We start from the raw sequence: 15,880 nt of genomic DNA on the forward strand, positions 1-15,880 counted from the left end.
AAATCTACAGATACAGAGGCGACAACAACACCGCCGCAGTAATATCGCAACAGTTATGCAACTGCAGTTGACATTCGAAAGTCACCTTTAATGTGCTGAGACGAACGCTCGCTTACTGGCAAGTTTTTAGGAATGATATCCCTGCAAATTATAACCTGCGAGTGAAACCGTTGCATTTAATGAGGCATTAGTTTATGTGGGCGCTGACTGAATGTAGTAAGCAGTTAGTATTGAAATAATTGGAGATCTGTGCTCGTACAAATAAATTGAACGCGGAATATCAATTCAAGTATATTCAAGTAGTCGGCGAGTTCATTTCTCGAGCGCGGCTGTTTACTCTTAGAAAAAACTCGACAACTTTCAGTCAATAAATCTGTACTTACCTACAAATACAAAAATCTTGTTTCTTACAAATAACAGTAAAACTTAACATGAAAATGTTTACATAGATAGATAGAATACTCTTTACACCTCAGTGAAAAGATACAAAAGAAAAGAACAACATACATAATATACTTATACTTACCTAAGTTATTAAAATAGGTACCTATTTGTAAAATGTATGACTTTTATTAAAGTGTTTCATGATTGTAACACGAACTTATTTGGCCAATCACAATCATTTAAATAAATAAATAATAAATAAATAAATATTATAGGACATTCTTACACAGATTGACCAAGTCCCCCAGTAAGCTCAAGAAGGCATTTACAGGATGTTTATCGTTCTTCCTAGAAACTTGATGAAAATACTCATATCGTATACGTGGTGACAAATTTAATACTGTTACGACTAATAGCGGTCACAGGGTTAAAATGAAAAACACCTTGTTTATATAATAGAAAACTCTAATAATAAATTAATTGACCGAAGCGAAGCGAAGGTCTACGTTTTGACTCGGGCATTTTGCTTTCGTATGTCCGGATGTTCTCCTCTACAGGTCGCAATTCTTAACCGATTCTCGTGAAATTTTGTGACCGAATTTTATGACTAAATAAATTTTTTTTGTCAATCCGGTTTTTGGATATTTTTAAAAATGGCGGAGTCGTGATACCTGGCGCCTAAACAAATAGTCGTATCGATATCATAAGACTTTTTTCTTTTTGAGACATGTTTACAGAGTTAATAGCAAAAAATGCAGAAAAAAATTATCGCTGGTTTAGGCGGTATTTAGATATTTAATTTTAACTAATTTTAATTTGAGAAGGAGTAGCTAAATTTCGTCAACCCATCTAAGAACTATTTGGCTCAGTTTGTAAACGTTCGCTTTTTCTGTTTGCACAGAGGGTCTGGGTTCGATCCCCAGTAATTGTATGCTAGGATATTATAACTTTTTGTATTTTTTTACACATAAAATTCGTATTGTTTTTCTGTAATTTACTATACACCGTGTTTTTATTGAATTCCGTTAACTTCGGGGTATAGTTAAGTACGTTTATAAGAACTAAATGGCATAGTTAATTTTCAAAAAAAAAATTTTTTTTTGTTTTCTTTTTTGTTTTTTTTGTTTTTTTAAAGTAATTAAATGTAGCATATAGCGTTGTTGTAACACGGGCATTACATTTAACTCAACCAAACAATTGAAATCTGTGACATATCAATGTCATTTCGTACACCAATCGACCGAGATTGTACTTAAGTTTAGTAGCAAATGTATGAACTCATTCTAAACACTAATCAATATGTAAGCCGGCCCTAAGGCAAGTGTACACGCTTGTAGAGGCCTTATAGTAAAAAAATAAATTATGGATTATCTCCGAAATGGACTTAATTAGAACATCGGTGTCTTTGAGAAAGTTACTTGATTTAAGCTCAGGAATGCACCCTTGAAATTAACGGAAATCAAAAAAAACACGGTGTATTTAAAGCTCTTAGCACCATGTTATTTCAAGCTCTGCTCGCGAGGTCTACAGCTCACAGAGCCACTAGTGTAGTCTGTGCGGAAAGAGAAGAGTCGTAGAATGTATGGGTTCCTTTACATTCCACGACTCTTTTCGTGTTCTCACTTTAATAATATTATCTCCTAGGCATTAGGCACTAGGCGTTTAAATTCTACTAATAGAATTGAAAACGAGTGTATTCGCAATCTCTATAGCATTTCGCCTTTTTTCACAGATTTTCGAGTGACGAAATCGAGTGCTCGAAAGTCAAATATCTCGCCCCCAGACTACACAAGTGTACCGCTGTCAAGAAGAGCAGTTCAGTTCGTTCTCCTCAAACTTGCCAATCTTCTCTGCTTGGTGTACGGTGTCCGGCAATGCGTCTTCTGTGGTATCGGGCACCAACAGTGTGAGCAGGCCGGCTGTCAGAGAGACGAGGCCGAAGATGACTGATGGAAGGCCAGACCAGTACACCATCTGCAAAAGCAACAGGGAGTATGCAACGTTCTGCCGAGAGATATTGTAAACCATACAGTAACTCAGGGCCGGATTTCCACCTAGCCCACAAGGCCCGGGCGTAATAGGGACCCAGGCAAAAGAGCGATGGTTTTGAGATGGAGAAGGTGGCCCCCAAAATTTCAAGTGCCTAGGGGCCCTAGGTCTCAAAGTCTGGTCCTGTATGCACGTATGTATAGTGATGTCTTGCTCGCACACACGCAGCGTGCGGATCCGCATCCAGCAATGCGAAGGCCGCTTTAGAGCCTCGTGTAAAGCCTTATTAGTTAAAATGTAATACATAGATTCATCACGTTATAGACACGGCTATTGTGTTTCTTACGTGTCTAACTAAATTAGTTAACTTACAGTTTTATGACTTTGGTTATCAATTCGAACGATTTGAATTTTAATACAGACTTCTTTGTACTTCCAAGATTTGGACATTTCATAGCCTCTTTTGCTAGCTTAGGGGCCATAAGCTTAAGGGCCCGTATCCAAGACACCCGGTTCCCTAACATAATACTATAGGTATCTACTTTTCTAGTATACAATTAGTATGGCGACGACGTGGGTACTTAAGTTGGGGCACCGACCATACAGTTATATTACCCAAAGGAATGTTTCTACTTTCTACCAACTTTAAAGAGGTTCCCAATTCGACCGGATCTTTTTTCCTAACCGGAAATAAGTAAAACATAAAAAAACCGGGCAAGTGCGAGTCGGACTCGCGCACGAAGGGTTCCGTGCCATAATGCAAAAAAAAAAACGAAAAAAAAGCAAAAAAAAAACGGTCACCCATCCAAGTACTGACCACTCCCGACGTTGCTTAACTTTGGTCAAAAATCACGTTTGTTGTATGGGAGCCCCATTTAAATCTTTATTTTATTCTGTTTTTAGTATTTGTTGTTATAGCGGCAACAGAAATACATCATCTGTGAATATTTCAACTGTCTAGCTATCACGGTTCGTGAGATACAGCCTGGTGACAGACGGACGGACGGACGGACGGACAGCGAAGTCTTAGTAATAGGGTCCCGTTTTACCCTTTGGGTACGGAACCCTAAAAAATATCTGGGAGACCGAGCTACGCTCGGAAAACATATAAAACTCAAAAATGCGCGTTTTCCCAGAGATATTAAGACCTCTCCATATAGCAAATTTCATCGAAATCGTTAGAGCCGTTTCCGAGATCCCGAAATATAATAATATAAACATATACAAGAATTGCTCGTTTAAAGGTATTTTTACGTAGATATAGGTTCATAAGCACATCAAAGTGTCTTATACAATAAATATGTTTTTGTAATTGGTACCTATGTATTTATCTATGTATGTTTGTCAATTTATTGCAGCACGTAAACAAGTTCACAAAAAAAATAATTGTAATGCGTTTCTTTAATGTTTGACATGTGCAATTAAAAAATATTTGTGTAATGTTATCTGATACTGCCTTGTTTACATGGTGATATCAAAATTATTTTTCACATCACCTATTCGGAAAAGGGCTTTTTCTTCCCCGCTAGGAGGGATCAAAGTGACACTTTTCTGTTCTAGGACACTTTTTGTTATTTTTTGCATTCTTTTTTAGCTTAAATTAATTCAAATTAATTGAGTGTAATTTCTACAATGGCGGAGTTCTGTGGAAACTGAATAAATATGATTGTGTCAAAGCTAAGATTTTTTTATTTTCCTCATAGTTGATGTGAAAAGCAGTACGTGTCACACGGTATCAAAATTATTTCGTCTTCGGCGTTAACACTTGAATCCCTCACTACATTACGTACATCAGGGTCAATGTATGCCCTTGACGGAAATATATCATTTTGATCCCTTGTAACACAAACTACTATTTTACATCACCAATTCGAAAATGGGCTGTTTCTTCCCTGCTAGGAGAGATCAAATTGGCACTTTTCTTCCCTGCTAGGAGGGATCAAAGGAACACTTTTTAGCTTAAATAATATTTATAAACATCATAATTATCTCATAGGTGATGTGAAAAGCAGTATGTGTCACGTGGTAGCAAAATTATTTTCATCTTGGGCGTAACACATTTGAATCGCTCACTACGCTCAGGATTCTATAATAGAATCCCTCGCTACTCTAGGGATTGTGTTATAGAATCTTTCGCTTCCTTTAGGATTCAATCCCTCGCCCTCGCCGTAAATATGTCAATTTGCTCCCTACACACACACACCCACAATCTACAATTGTGGATTATAAGCCCTTAACCATATTTCATACATACCAGCAGAGGCATTTGCGGAGCAACGATGGAGCCTATCCTCCCCACGGAGGAGCACAGGGCGTGCATAGAGTTCCTGGTGTAGGTGGGGAACAGCTCCGACGTGAAGATGTACGTGATGGAGAAGTAGACGGAAGACATGAGCTTGCCGGACATGTACAAGGTTATGGAGAGCCAGGGTAGTGCTGTAAAGAGTTATCGTTAAAAGAAACCGGCCAAGTGGGAGTCGGCCTCTCGCATGAAGGGTTCCATACCATTATGCAAAAAACGGCAAAAAAGTCACGTTTGTTATAAGGGAGCCCCATTGAAATATTTATTTTATTCTGTTTTTATTAGTATTTGTTGTTACAGCGGCAACAGAAATAGATCATCTGTGAAAATATCAACTGTAGCTATCACGGATACAGCCTGGTGACAGACAGACAGACAGACAGACTGACGGACAGAGGAGTCTTAGTAATTAAAATATTCTGCATGAGCGCTGCGGTCGTGTACAAAGAACACATAATGTATTCATGGTTTCCTAATACCTACTAAATAGTTTAGTAACTACATTAAATTCTACGGGGTCAATTAGTACCTATACATATATTGCAGGAAAAATGTATAAATATAGGACAAAGTAAAGTTTCATGATAAGAAGAAAAATTCTTACCGCTCGGAACAAATGGTTGAGCAACACACAGAACTGCGCATGCCACGAAAGTGACTATCAAAGGTATCTTTCTCTTGAATCTGTTCAGTATGTACACCACAACAAACCGTCCGGGAACATCTACAATGGACGTCAGTGCGTAGTTCACATACTTGTTTCCTTGCAGAGAGATAGAGTTAATTGTCAGTCCATGGTTGACGAACGTAGACGCAATCCACCAAACCGAGCAAACGAAAAATCTCTTTAACATTGACTTGGACTTAAATGTTTCTAGTAGAACTCTCGAAAAACTTGCTCCTTTTTCTTCTTGGTAAGAAATCTGATTTATATCCATTTCTAACTGCAAGTTGTTCTTTTTAGCAGCTGCGTCTATGATGGTCACTGCTTCGTTTTTCTTCCCTTTAGTTAGGAGCCATCGCGGGCTCTCATCAAGCAGGTATATGTAGAAAATGAATAGCAGACCAGGCGCGTAGACTGCCTGAAGAAAGTGTCTCCAATAAGGAACGAGCCAGTACAGTAGAGGGTATAGAATGCCCCCGATTGTGTAGCCGAAACCGCTGATCGTGGTGTACAAGACACGCTTGTCTGTGGCGACCATTTCTATGGCTGAAATGGACAAAATGTACGATTTTTTTATTTTACTTCATTTATACTTACAGATAAATACTTATGTATTTAGTAGATAGTCACTTGTTAGACACAAGAGACATTTTAGAGTCAAAATGATGGCATAGACACAGTGTATAAAACAATACAGTCATTCGACGAAGCCGTCTAGACAGGGCAATCGTGCGGGGTGCGAGGAGTGGGTCGCGCGCACCCGAGCTGCATACATCGCCATTGTTAGTAGCTCGTTACTACTTACAGGGCTAGCGTATCTTATTTGAAATGTGCAGTTTTTTGGGCAGCTGTGTAAAAGTCTGTGATAACTACTGCGTTCTTGTGCGGTATCGGCATTTACGCAAACATCAAAGGCGTCGGTCCACTGTTACTTTTTACACTGTGGCATAGATGAGTACCTAACAAAAAATGTCGTGTAATAAATTAAAATTGTATACATACACATCATAAAAGATGATGAACAAGGATCTCCAACCACAGCCTCCAGAAACTCGAGAGTTACATACAGCCAGTAGTTTGTTGTGAAGCTCCGCGCCAGCCCGAGTGTACTCCCTAGTGTACATGTCACGACTGTTAGAGTTTTCCTTCCTAACCTGGAATTACATCAATAAAAAGATTTCAGAGTGACGACCATACGATGGTGGAACTAATTGGTTAAATTCGAAAATAAACTGTTGGAAGAGTGCAGTTTATGAATAAAACGTAGCTAATTCGAGGATTTAATATTTTTTTACATATGTATTATGAAATATCTTAATGTTCGAAAGCAATCGGGAGTAACATTACTTTCATTAACTGTGTTTTTCTGTCAGGCATATTATCATATGGCACGTACCATGCCGGTGTTTTAACTACTGCAAAGAACATGTCTCGATAATAATTATCTAATTACCTACCAATAGAGAGCTATGAACGTGACCAGCCAAGCGTGGTTACCTTGCTTAGATACTGTAAACTGCATACATGTATTGATATCTCGCCTAGAGTTCCATAAGGTTGGAATATGCAGTAAATGTAACAATTTCCAAAAAAAAAGTAAACACAAAATAGTCCGATTCGCTTGCCAACATTTAGTTAAATTGTATTATGGCCGACTGTGCCCGTTACTGTAGGTAAATATATGTATTAGTTATGTTTTTTTTTAATTGATAAATAATTTCCAAAATTAAGCTTAATAATATAATATCTGGGAGACCGAGGTTTGCTCGGAAAACGTATAAAAACTCAAAAATGCGCGTTTCCCAGAGATAACACCTAGCTAGATCGATTTTTGGCTTCCGAACGAATGTGTAAATAATGTCGCATATTTCTTCGAAATCGTTAGAGCAGTTTCCGAGATCTCCGAAATATATAAATAAATATACAAGAATTGCTCATTTAAAGGTATAAGATATGAAACACATCCTACTCTTTACAGGGTAAACTTATTGAAGGTTTACCTTGTGACTTGTAGGTACCTACATATTTATTATGCTTCACAAAAAAAAATAGTTTTGTTGAACGAGGATAAAATACTGATGGCAATACAAAACAGAAAAATAAAGAGGATATTTAACATTTGCAAAGTTCCATTTCATGGTATGTATTAGTAATACCATGGTCATCTATAGTTTTATTGTTGTGGATAATTCGAGACCGCGCTGTTCATTATACTGTAAATACCGTAAAATATATACGTATACAATGAATATCAAATGAATACCGTTTTGAAATTAATGTATGTATGTATGCATAATACAATACCGTACGTCCTTCACCGTGTCCCTGATGTACCCACCTCCCCATTTAGATCTCTCTTGACGGCTCTTTTATTTTAAGATAAGATAACATAAGATAAGATAGGTAATCATTTATTTCATTTCAATCTTATCTCTCATTCTTATTCTTATTGTATTTATTTTAATCTTTATTTTCATTTTTAGACACGAACTCTGTGATAGGTACAGTTTAAATTTGCGGGATTTCTGTCTGAAATATAATTTACTTGTTTTGTTTTATTAATAATAAATAAATAATCATATTTTTTTTCTAACTAACAACTTCCAACAACACAAAAAAGTTGATCCACCCAAATCCCTACACCTTATAAAACAAAGTCCCCCGCCGCGTCTGTCTGTTTGTGTGTTTGTTCGCGATAAACTCAAAAATTACTGAACGGATTTTCATGCGGTTTTCACCTATTAACAGACTAGAGTGATTCTTGAGGAAGGTTTAGATGTATAAGTTGTTAACCCGTGCGAAGCCGGGGCGGGTCGCTAGTAAAATAATAATCTAAACCACTAAGTAGCAATGAATGGGCCTGAGCCATATGTATAAGCAATGGGCGTCGTCACACAAATACGAAGGTCATTCATATTATTTATATTCAAACGATTTACTAACAAGGAAATTTAAGGTACTTACCGTCGTAATACCACTTCACTACACAAATAAAAATATAACTTTGTCTATAAAGTTTTTGTGAATTGTAAAAACTGTGAAATCCAAAGTAGGTATAATGCTTATTTTTTGTATGCATTATCGCTCTGATGTTTTGTTCAGTCACGGTCATAATCATAAATACGTTTGATCAGTTTTTCATTCAAATTTTCAACAAAATAATGTTTACCACCATAACTTTAGTGATAAGCTTAACCGAATAAAATTCCTAATTCCGAGTACCTATCCAGGGATCTTGAAAAATTAAGATTTTTTTATTCCTAATTTAATTCATTTCTTCATTTTTAAGTTTTGTTAGAGTCTGTTCGGAAAGAGAAGAGTCGTGGAATATATTGGGCCCCACGACTTTTCACTTTTCGCATAGACTCTACTCTCATTATCATGCATTATTATTATTACATTTTCCGAGGCATGCTCTTACGGCCCGATTCGAACTTTTAGATACGTCAAGTATTACGACTAGATTCGATATGGATTAGATATGTTATGGCAGTGTCAAAGGTGACGTTTTTGTTTGAAGAAATATCACTTTTGACACTGACATATATCTAATCCATATCGTATCTAGTCGTAATATTTCACGTATCTTAAAGTTCGAATCGGGCTGTTCGTCTGTATAATAATAAAATTATATATTGACGTACCTATCCGAAAGAGGTCCCACGATCAGCAATCCCACCATGTATCCAAAGCTGTGCATGGTGCCTACTAGAGTCCGCTTCCATTCTTGACACGCCAAGTCGAACTAACAAACAAAAGAAGAAAACAAAAAAAAACATAAACAATAAATGTATGTATGTACATATTACATATAGGTACCGGGTGGGGCCTGTCACGAGCAAACATAGGGTATTTGACTACTAGTCAAATCAGTTTCCTTTTTCGAACTGTCAAAACGATTTGCTACTATGGAATTTATATGAAACACTAGCATGCGACGTCAAGACTCAAGATCAAAATTATCTACTCTTTATAATTTTATACGGGTTTTAAAATAGAAATTGTGTCTAAAAATAACTGATGTTTACGTTTCTCTATTAATATTCTGGTACTTTATTTCTTGCATGGTGTAAAATAATTTACTTTAAATACAGTACGTTTGAGGAGTTCAATTTATGTCTTAAATATAGGGTATTTGACCCTATATTTAAGACATAAATTGAACTCCTCAAACGATGACAATTTGTTTAATAACTTTTAGAAATTATTAAGTCTTTAGATTTCCTATTTTACAAACACATTAAATATTATCTTCAATGTACGCCATTATCGTTGTAATTGACGTTGCTTGTCACGTTTTAAACGTAACAAACTTCGCAACATAATACGTCTTAAAATAAACTTCAAAGTGCACTAAAATCAAAATACAAGTTATTTTTAAAAGTCGCTAAACAAATTGGGGGCCGAGTTTTGAATTTCGTGTATTTCGTTCAATAATATCTCCACTACTAGGCATTTAAATTCTACTAATAGAATTGAAATCGAGTGGTCATTACCACTAGATTTCAAATTTCCATCGCTGGCTTTTCAAAAATTAGCATTTCGCCGTTTTCCACCGATTTTCGAGTGACGAAATCGAGCGATCGAAATTCAAAAATCGGCCCCCAGGTCAGTTCTCTAGTACCTACAGCATATTTGGAGAACAGGTTAAACCAGGTATTACCTTTCTTTTTTTGTGTCTGTTTGTTTGAGTCATCCTTAAATCTTTAAAAGTCACCTAGACGACGCGCTAACTCGGATGCAATTTTAGTTAGGTACTTTCCTACATTGCGGACTATTGAGGTTACATCCAATTCAGCCGACCAATCATATACTGCAATGTAATAAAACTCGCATGCGAGTTTTCGCACCGTCTAAACGAGCCTATTCCAGTTAAGTCAAATTGAGATTCCTCCTGGGACCCAGATGCACTTATTTTGTTTTTGAATTTGGAATCCTCAGTAATTCAATGAAAGTTCAAAATACATAGCGGAATATGTACAAAAAATTGTACGCAGGGTCTTAGGAGGTTGACTTAAAATTTACCTCTGCCACAAAGCTTCGCGGGTCGTCATAGACCCACTCGGTGCAAAAAGAATCGACTTGGCAATCTCCAAAGTGAGATCTGTTAAATTGACTTGTGTTCATCCCATCATCAGAATAATGTTTGCATCTGCAATGTAAAGACAAATGTACTATTAGTCAAGTGTACAAATATGAGTGCACACCAGTGTTGGCCGAAAGTTAATCCAAATTGAAAATGCTGGCCATTAACCATTATAAATTGAACCGTAATCTGTAATCGTACGTTACGGTTTAAGGTTCAATTTATAATGGTTAATGGCCAACATTTTCAATTCGCATTAACTTTCGGCCAACACTGGTGCACACATCATACTAAAAAACCGGTGAAGTGCGAGTCGGACTCGCGTTCCAAGGGTTCCGTACATAAGTCCGACTCACGCTTGACTGCACATTTCTAATAGGTTTTCCTGTCATCTATACTTAAAGTACTATTTTGTGTATTTTTTTTCAAAATTTTAGACCCAGTAGTTTCAGATATAAAGGGGGGGAGGGAATGGTCGGACAGACAGACAGACGCACGAGTGATCCTATAAGGGTTCCGTTTTTCCTTTTGAGGTACGGAACCCTAAAAATATGTCGAGTCAACCGGGGTAAATGCGTCTCTTGTGGTAAATGCGTCTTTTGAAGATATCTTCCAAACGCAACATAACTGCTTAGAGCGGTTGACACTTTTTTAAGAAAATTGTTAATCGTTTCAGGTGTCAACCAGTGTAGTCAGTTATGTTGTTTTTGTAAACATCCCTTCAATTATTATAACTATTATAGCCGTCTACACTAAAAGTTCAGTAACCAGCACACTTCGAATAGGGAGGGTTGCAATAGTTCTAAAATGTTCAATTAAAAAAAAAGAAAAGTTTAAAAGACGCATTTACCTCAAGTGACGCATTTATCCCGGTTGACCCTCCCATATTATGTCAGCGAATTAAGAACTATGGGACATATTTTTGAGAAATTAAGTGTCTTGATTGCTTAGGTACGTTGCGCGATGTACTGAGAAAGGAGCTGGAAGCCGGAGACATGCTGCTTACGCATGCAGTCAGTGTGGCTTGTCCTTTAGCTGTCGGATAATAAGAGAAGACAATGTTTACCTGTATTTGACCTCCTCGGTGATAAACACATAGTTGGTGTACGCTATGGAGTTGAAAACATTTATCAGGGTCAACCATACCGTGGCTGCAGTGTGGTAACGGTCCCATACGCCGAATTTCTCCAAAATATCGTCTAAATGTACTTTGTTGGATATTATTGTCATCTTTGATTCTTTAGTGGCATTGGGTGATTATTAGTTTTGATTTAAGGTAGGTCACTTATATTTATAATTTATCTTTATATTGATATAAAGTTATATTTCACATTTGAATTTGACACACACACAGGCACTTCCAATAATCATAGATATCTTCTTATAAAAAAATTACCTGCTTAAGCTGCTAATTCAATTCAGGTAACAAACAAAAATATTGATAATGGGGAACAAAAAGCGAAAAATAACACATATAGATAATTAGAATTAAAAATATACAGAAGCCAATACTGTTTCTACTACTGAATTTAGATCATTACCTATGATTGCTCAGTTAAAGTTACTATTATTTATTTACAACCTAACACTTACTACTTACTCTTTACAAAGCATCATACCTAATTTAATTGTTTTTGTTGTTGCATTTAACTAATTTAGCTAATTACAATACCGTAAATTATATAGTTTAAAATCTCTTAACTATGGTTCAAAACTAACTTGAATAAGTAATAGTACATAATATGATATATCGCAATTCGCAAAATTTGTTTCACTTCGACACATAAATCATGTTCACTGTAACAGCACAAATTTAACGCGTACTTATATGATTTAAAAACAAATAAAGTATTTTTTATGACCGCTTGATTAACCTGATTGCTTTTTATGTTTGCACGGCTGTCTGACACCAGTCATTGCCACTCACTGCATAAAAATAAACAAGTGACAGATGGATCTCATGATTCCATTGACAAACCATCAACCTTTGCTAGCTCGTGTCTCACTCGACCGTGAAATTGCAATAACAACCTAGTGTCGGTATAATGTGAGTTTAAATTCGAACTGTCGTAGACGTTTGTAAGAGCTGTGCCATTCTTTCCTTAAGGCTAGGTTTTTTGAGTAATTTATCTACTCAAAGTGACAATTTAGAGATACTAGTGGCTCTGTGAGCTGTAGACCTCGCGAGCAGAGCTTGAAATAACATGGTGCTAAGAGCTTTAAATACACCGTGTTTTTTTTGATTTCCGTTAATTTCAAGGGTGCATTCCTGAGCTTAAATCAAGTAACTTTCTCAAAGACACCGATGTTCTAATTAAGTCCATTTCGGAGATAATCCATAATTTATTTTTTTACTATAAGGCCTCTACAAGCGTGTACACTTGCCTTAGGGCCGGCTTACATATTGATTAGTGTTTAGAATGAGTTCATACATTTGCTACTAAACTTAAGTACAATCTCGGTCGATTGGTGTACGAAATGACATTGATATGTCACAGATTTCAATTGTTTGGTTGAGTTAAATGTAATGCCCGTGTTACAACAACGCTATATGCTACATTTAATTACTTTAAAAAAACAAAAAAAACAAAAAAGAAAACAAAAAAAAATTTTTTTTTTGAAAATTAACTATGCCATTTAGTTCTTATAAACGTACTTAACTATACCCCGAAGTTAACGGAATTCAATAAAAACACGGTGTATAGTAAATTACAGAAAAACAATACGAATTTTATGTGTAAAAAAATACAAAAAGTTATAATATCCTAGCATACAATTACTGGGGATCGAACCCAGACCCTCTGTGCAAACAGAAAAAGCGAACGTTTACAAACTGAGCCAAATAGTTCTTAGATGGGTTGACGAAATTTAGCTACTCCTTCTCAAATTAAAATTAGTTAAAATTAAATATCTAAATACCGCCTAAACCAGCGATAATTTTTTTCTGCATTTTTTGCTATTAACTCTGTAAACATGTCTCAAAAAGAAAAAAGTCTTATGATATCGATACGACTATTTGTTTAGGCGCCAGGTATCACGACTCCGCCATTTTTAAAAATATCCAAAAACCGGATTGACAAAAAAAATTTATTTAGTCATAAAATTCGGTCACAAAATTTCACGAGAATCGGTTAAGAATTGCGACCTGTAGAGGAGAACATCCGGACATACGAAAGCAAAATGCCCGAGTCAAAACGTAGACCTTCGCTTCGCTTCGGTCAATTAATACATTATCAACAGACGTCGCACTCCAGCGGGCAGTTTGGGGGCATGTCGGTAAGGTTTACAAAAAAAACATCTTAACTTACGAGTATATGTACCTACTTTTTTTTTATTATTAGTGTGTGTCCCACTGCTGGGCAAAGGCCTCCCCTCTTCCTTTCCAGTCCTCCCTGTGCTGGACAAGAGCCCGCCAATCCCGCTTGTGTGTGTCCCACTGCTGGGCAAAGGCCTCCCCTCTTCCTTTCCAGTCCTCCCTGTGCTGGACAAGAGCCCGCCAATCCCGCTTGTGTGTGTCCCACTGCTGGGCAAAGGCCTCCCCTCTTCCTTTGCAGTCCTCCCTGTGCTGGACAAGAGCTCGCCAATCCCGCTTGTGTGTGTCCCACTGCTGGGCAAAGGCCTCCCCTCTTCCTTTCCAGTCCTCCCTGTGCTGGACAAGAGCCCGCCAATCCCGCTTGTGTGTGTCCCACTGCTGGGCAAAGGCCTCCCCTCTTCCTTTCCAGTCCTCCCTGTGCTGGACAAGAGCCCGCCAATCCCGCTGGTATGCATCCAGGTCGTCCCGCCATCTCTTTCTCGGTCTGCCTCTGCCTCGACTACCCTGGGGATGCCAGCTAGTGGCTATTTTGGCCCATCTGTCATCATGCATCCGGCAGACATGTACCTACTTAGTATTTGTAATATACCAGTTATCATGTATCAATCTTAAATGTGTAAATACTCTTTGAAGTGATAAGTCCATTTAAGTGGCTACTTAAAACATCTAATAAATAGCTGACATGACGAAGAACCTTGACTGCCAAAAAATTAGGAAAAAATATTAATAATATATTCGCATACTATGCTTAAAAAGTAATTTGTTATATCAAATATACTACATATTATTCAACCTTATTTTTAGTTAAAATTGAATTGATATAAAAAATAGATACCCAACTAATGTACAACTTTAGTTGCTAAGGTATTTGGAATTGCATATTACAAATACTAAGTACAAATACTTTATTGTACGACCGGTCTGGTCTAGTGGATAGTGACCCTGTCTGCTAAGCCGATGGTCCTGGGTTCGAATCCCAGTAAGGGCATTTATTTGTGTGATGAACACTAATATTTGTTCCTGAGTCATGGTTGTTTTCTATGTATATAAGTATGTATTTATCTATACAAGTATGTATATCGTCGCCTAGTACCCATAGTACAAGCTTTGCTTAGTTTGGGGCTAGGTTTGATCTGTGTAAGATGTCCCCTAATATTTATTTATTTATTTATTATTTATTTATTGTGACAGCTCGAAAATTAATTTGTGAACCTTACCAATGACATGCCCGCAAAATGCCCGGCGTGGCGGAGTGCGACGTATGATTATAAATTTATCACTTATCAATTATAACTTGGAATGTTGCCCGCTGAGTCATAGAATACAATTTGTGTTAAAACAAATACATATTATGTTGAATAATACATACCTATACAAAGGCGTTTTTAGGGTTCCGTACCCAAAGGGTAAAAACGGGACCCTATTACTAAGACTCCGTCTGTCCACCTGTCCGTCTGTCCGTCTGTCCGTCTGGCCGTCTGGCCGTCTGGCCGTCTGGCCGTCTGGCCGTCTGGCCGTCTGGCCGTCTGGCCGTCTGGCCGTCTGTCTGTCACCAGGCTGTCACTCGAGAATCGTAGACATTTGGAATTTAAATTCACAGATGATGTAGTTCTATTTGCCGCTATAACAACACATAATAAAAACATAATAAAATAAATATTTAAGTGGGGCTCCCGTATCGTACAACAAACGTGATTTTTTTGTCGTTTTTTGCGTAATGGTACGAAACCCTTCGTGCGCGAGTCTTGACTCGCACTTGGCCGGTTTTTAATAGGTATATTTTTTTGCATTTTCGTGAATCATTTTGCTTCCGTGAACAAAACGTTAAAATCTTTCTTGTTTTTTCATGCTACATGATCAAAGAGTATTTTTAAGATTATTTTTCATCATTAAAATAATTTGAACTTAATTAATATTAACTCATTGAAATTGAAAATGGTTAAGTATCTGGGTGTACCTAATACCTATGTATTAGAAGTAAAGCTTTTGAATAAACATAGATCATTTTAGAGTAAATAACCATGCCTTAAGCAATATATGCGTTTCTCAATGCACCAGTCACATCAAGGTATATATTTGTATGTATGTCAAGTACAACCAAATGTCAAATGATATTTAAATTTGACAATGTGACACCGATAC

At 37.0% G+C, this 15,880-nt stretch overlaps 1 protein-coding gene and 1 long non-coding RNA gene across 2 annotated transcripts in view; both read right to left on the bottom strand.

The window, feature by feature from the left end:
- LOC134806469 (uncharacterized) overlaps positions 1-15,880 on the bottom strand; it is a 200,981-nt gene that overhangs the window by 35,113 nt on the left and 149,988 nt on the right. The window lies entirely within an intron of this gene.
- LOC134806379 (solute carrier family 22 member 1-like) lies at positions 1,985-11,813 on the bottom strand. The gene is made up of 7 exons (XM_063779604.1): positions 11,492-11,813; positions 10,365-10,491; positions 8,984-9,084; positions 6,342-6,493; positions 5,280-5,885; positions 4,628-4,809; positions 1,985-2,358 (listed from the first exon to the last, which is right to left on the bottom strand). The coding sequence occupies exons 1-7, from the start codon at positions 11,653-11,655 to the stop codon at positions 2,188-2,190; spliced, it is 1,503 nt and encodes a 500-aa protein (XP_063635674.1). The 5' UTR covers positions 11,656-11,813; the 3' UTR covers positions 1,985-2,187.

The sequence above is a fragment of the Cydia splendana genome, chromosome 3, assembly GCF_910591565.1.
Source record: "Cydia splendana chromosome 3, ilCydSple1.2, whole genome shotgun sequence".
Lineage (NCBI taxonomy): Eukaryota > Metazoa > Arthropoda > Insecta > Lepidoptera > Tortricidae > Cydia > Cydia splendana.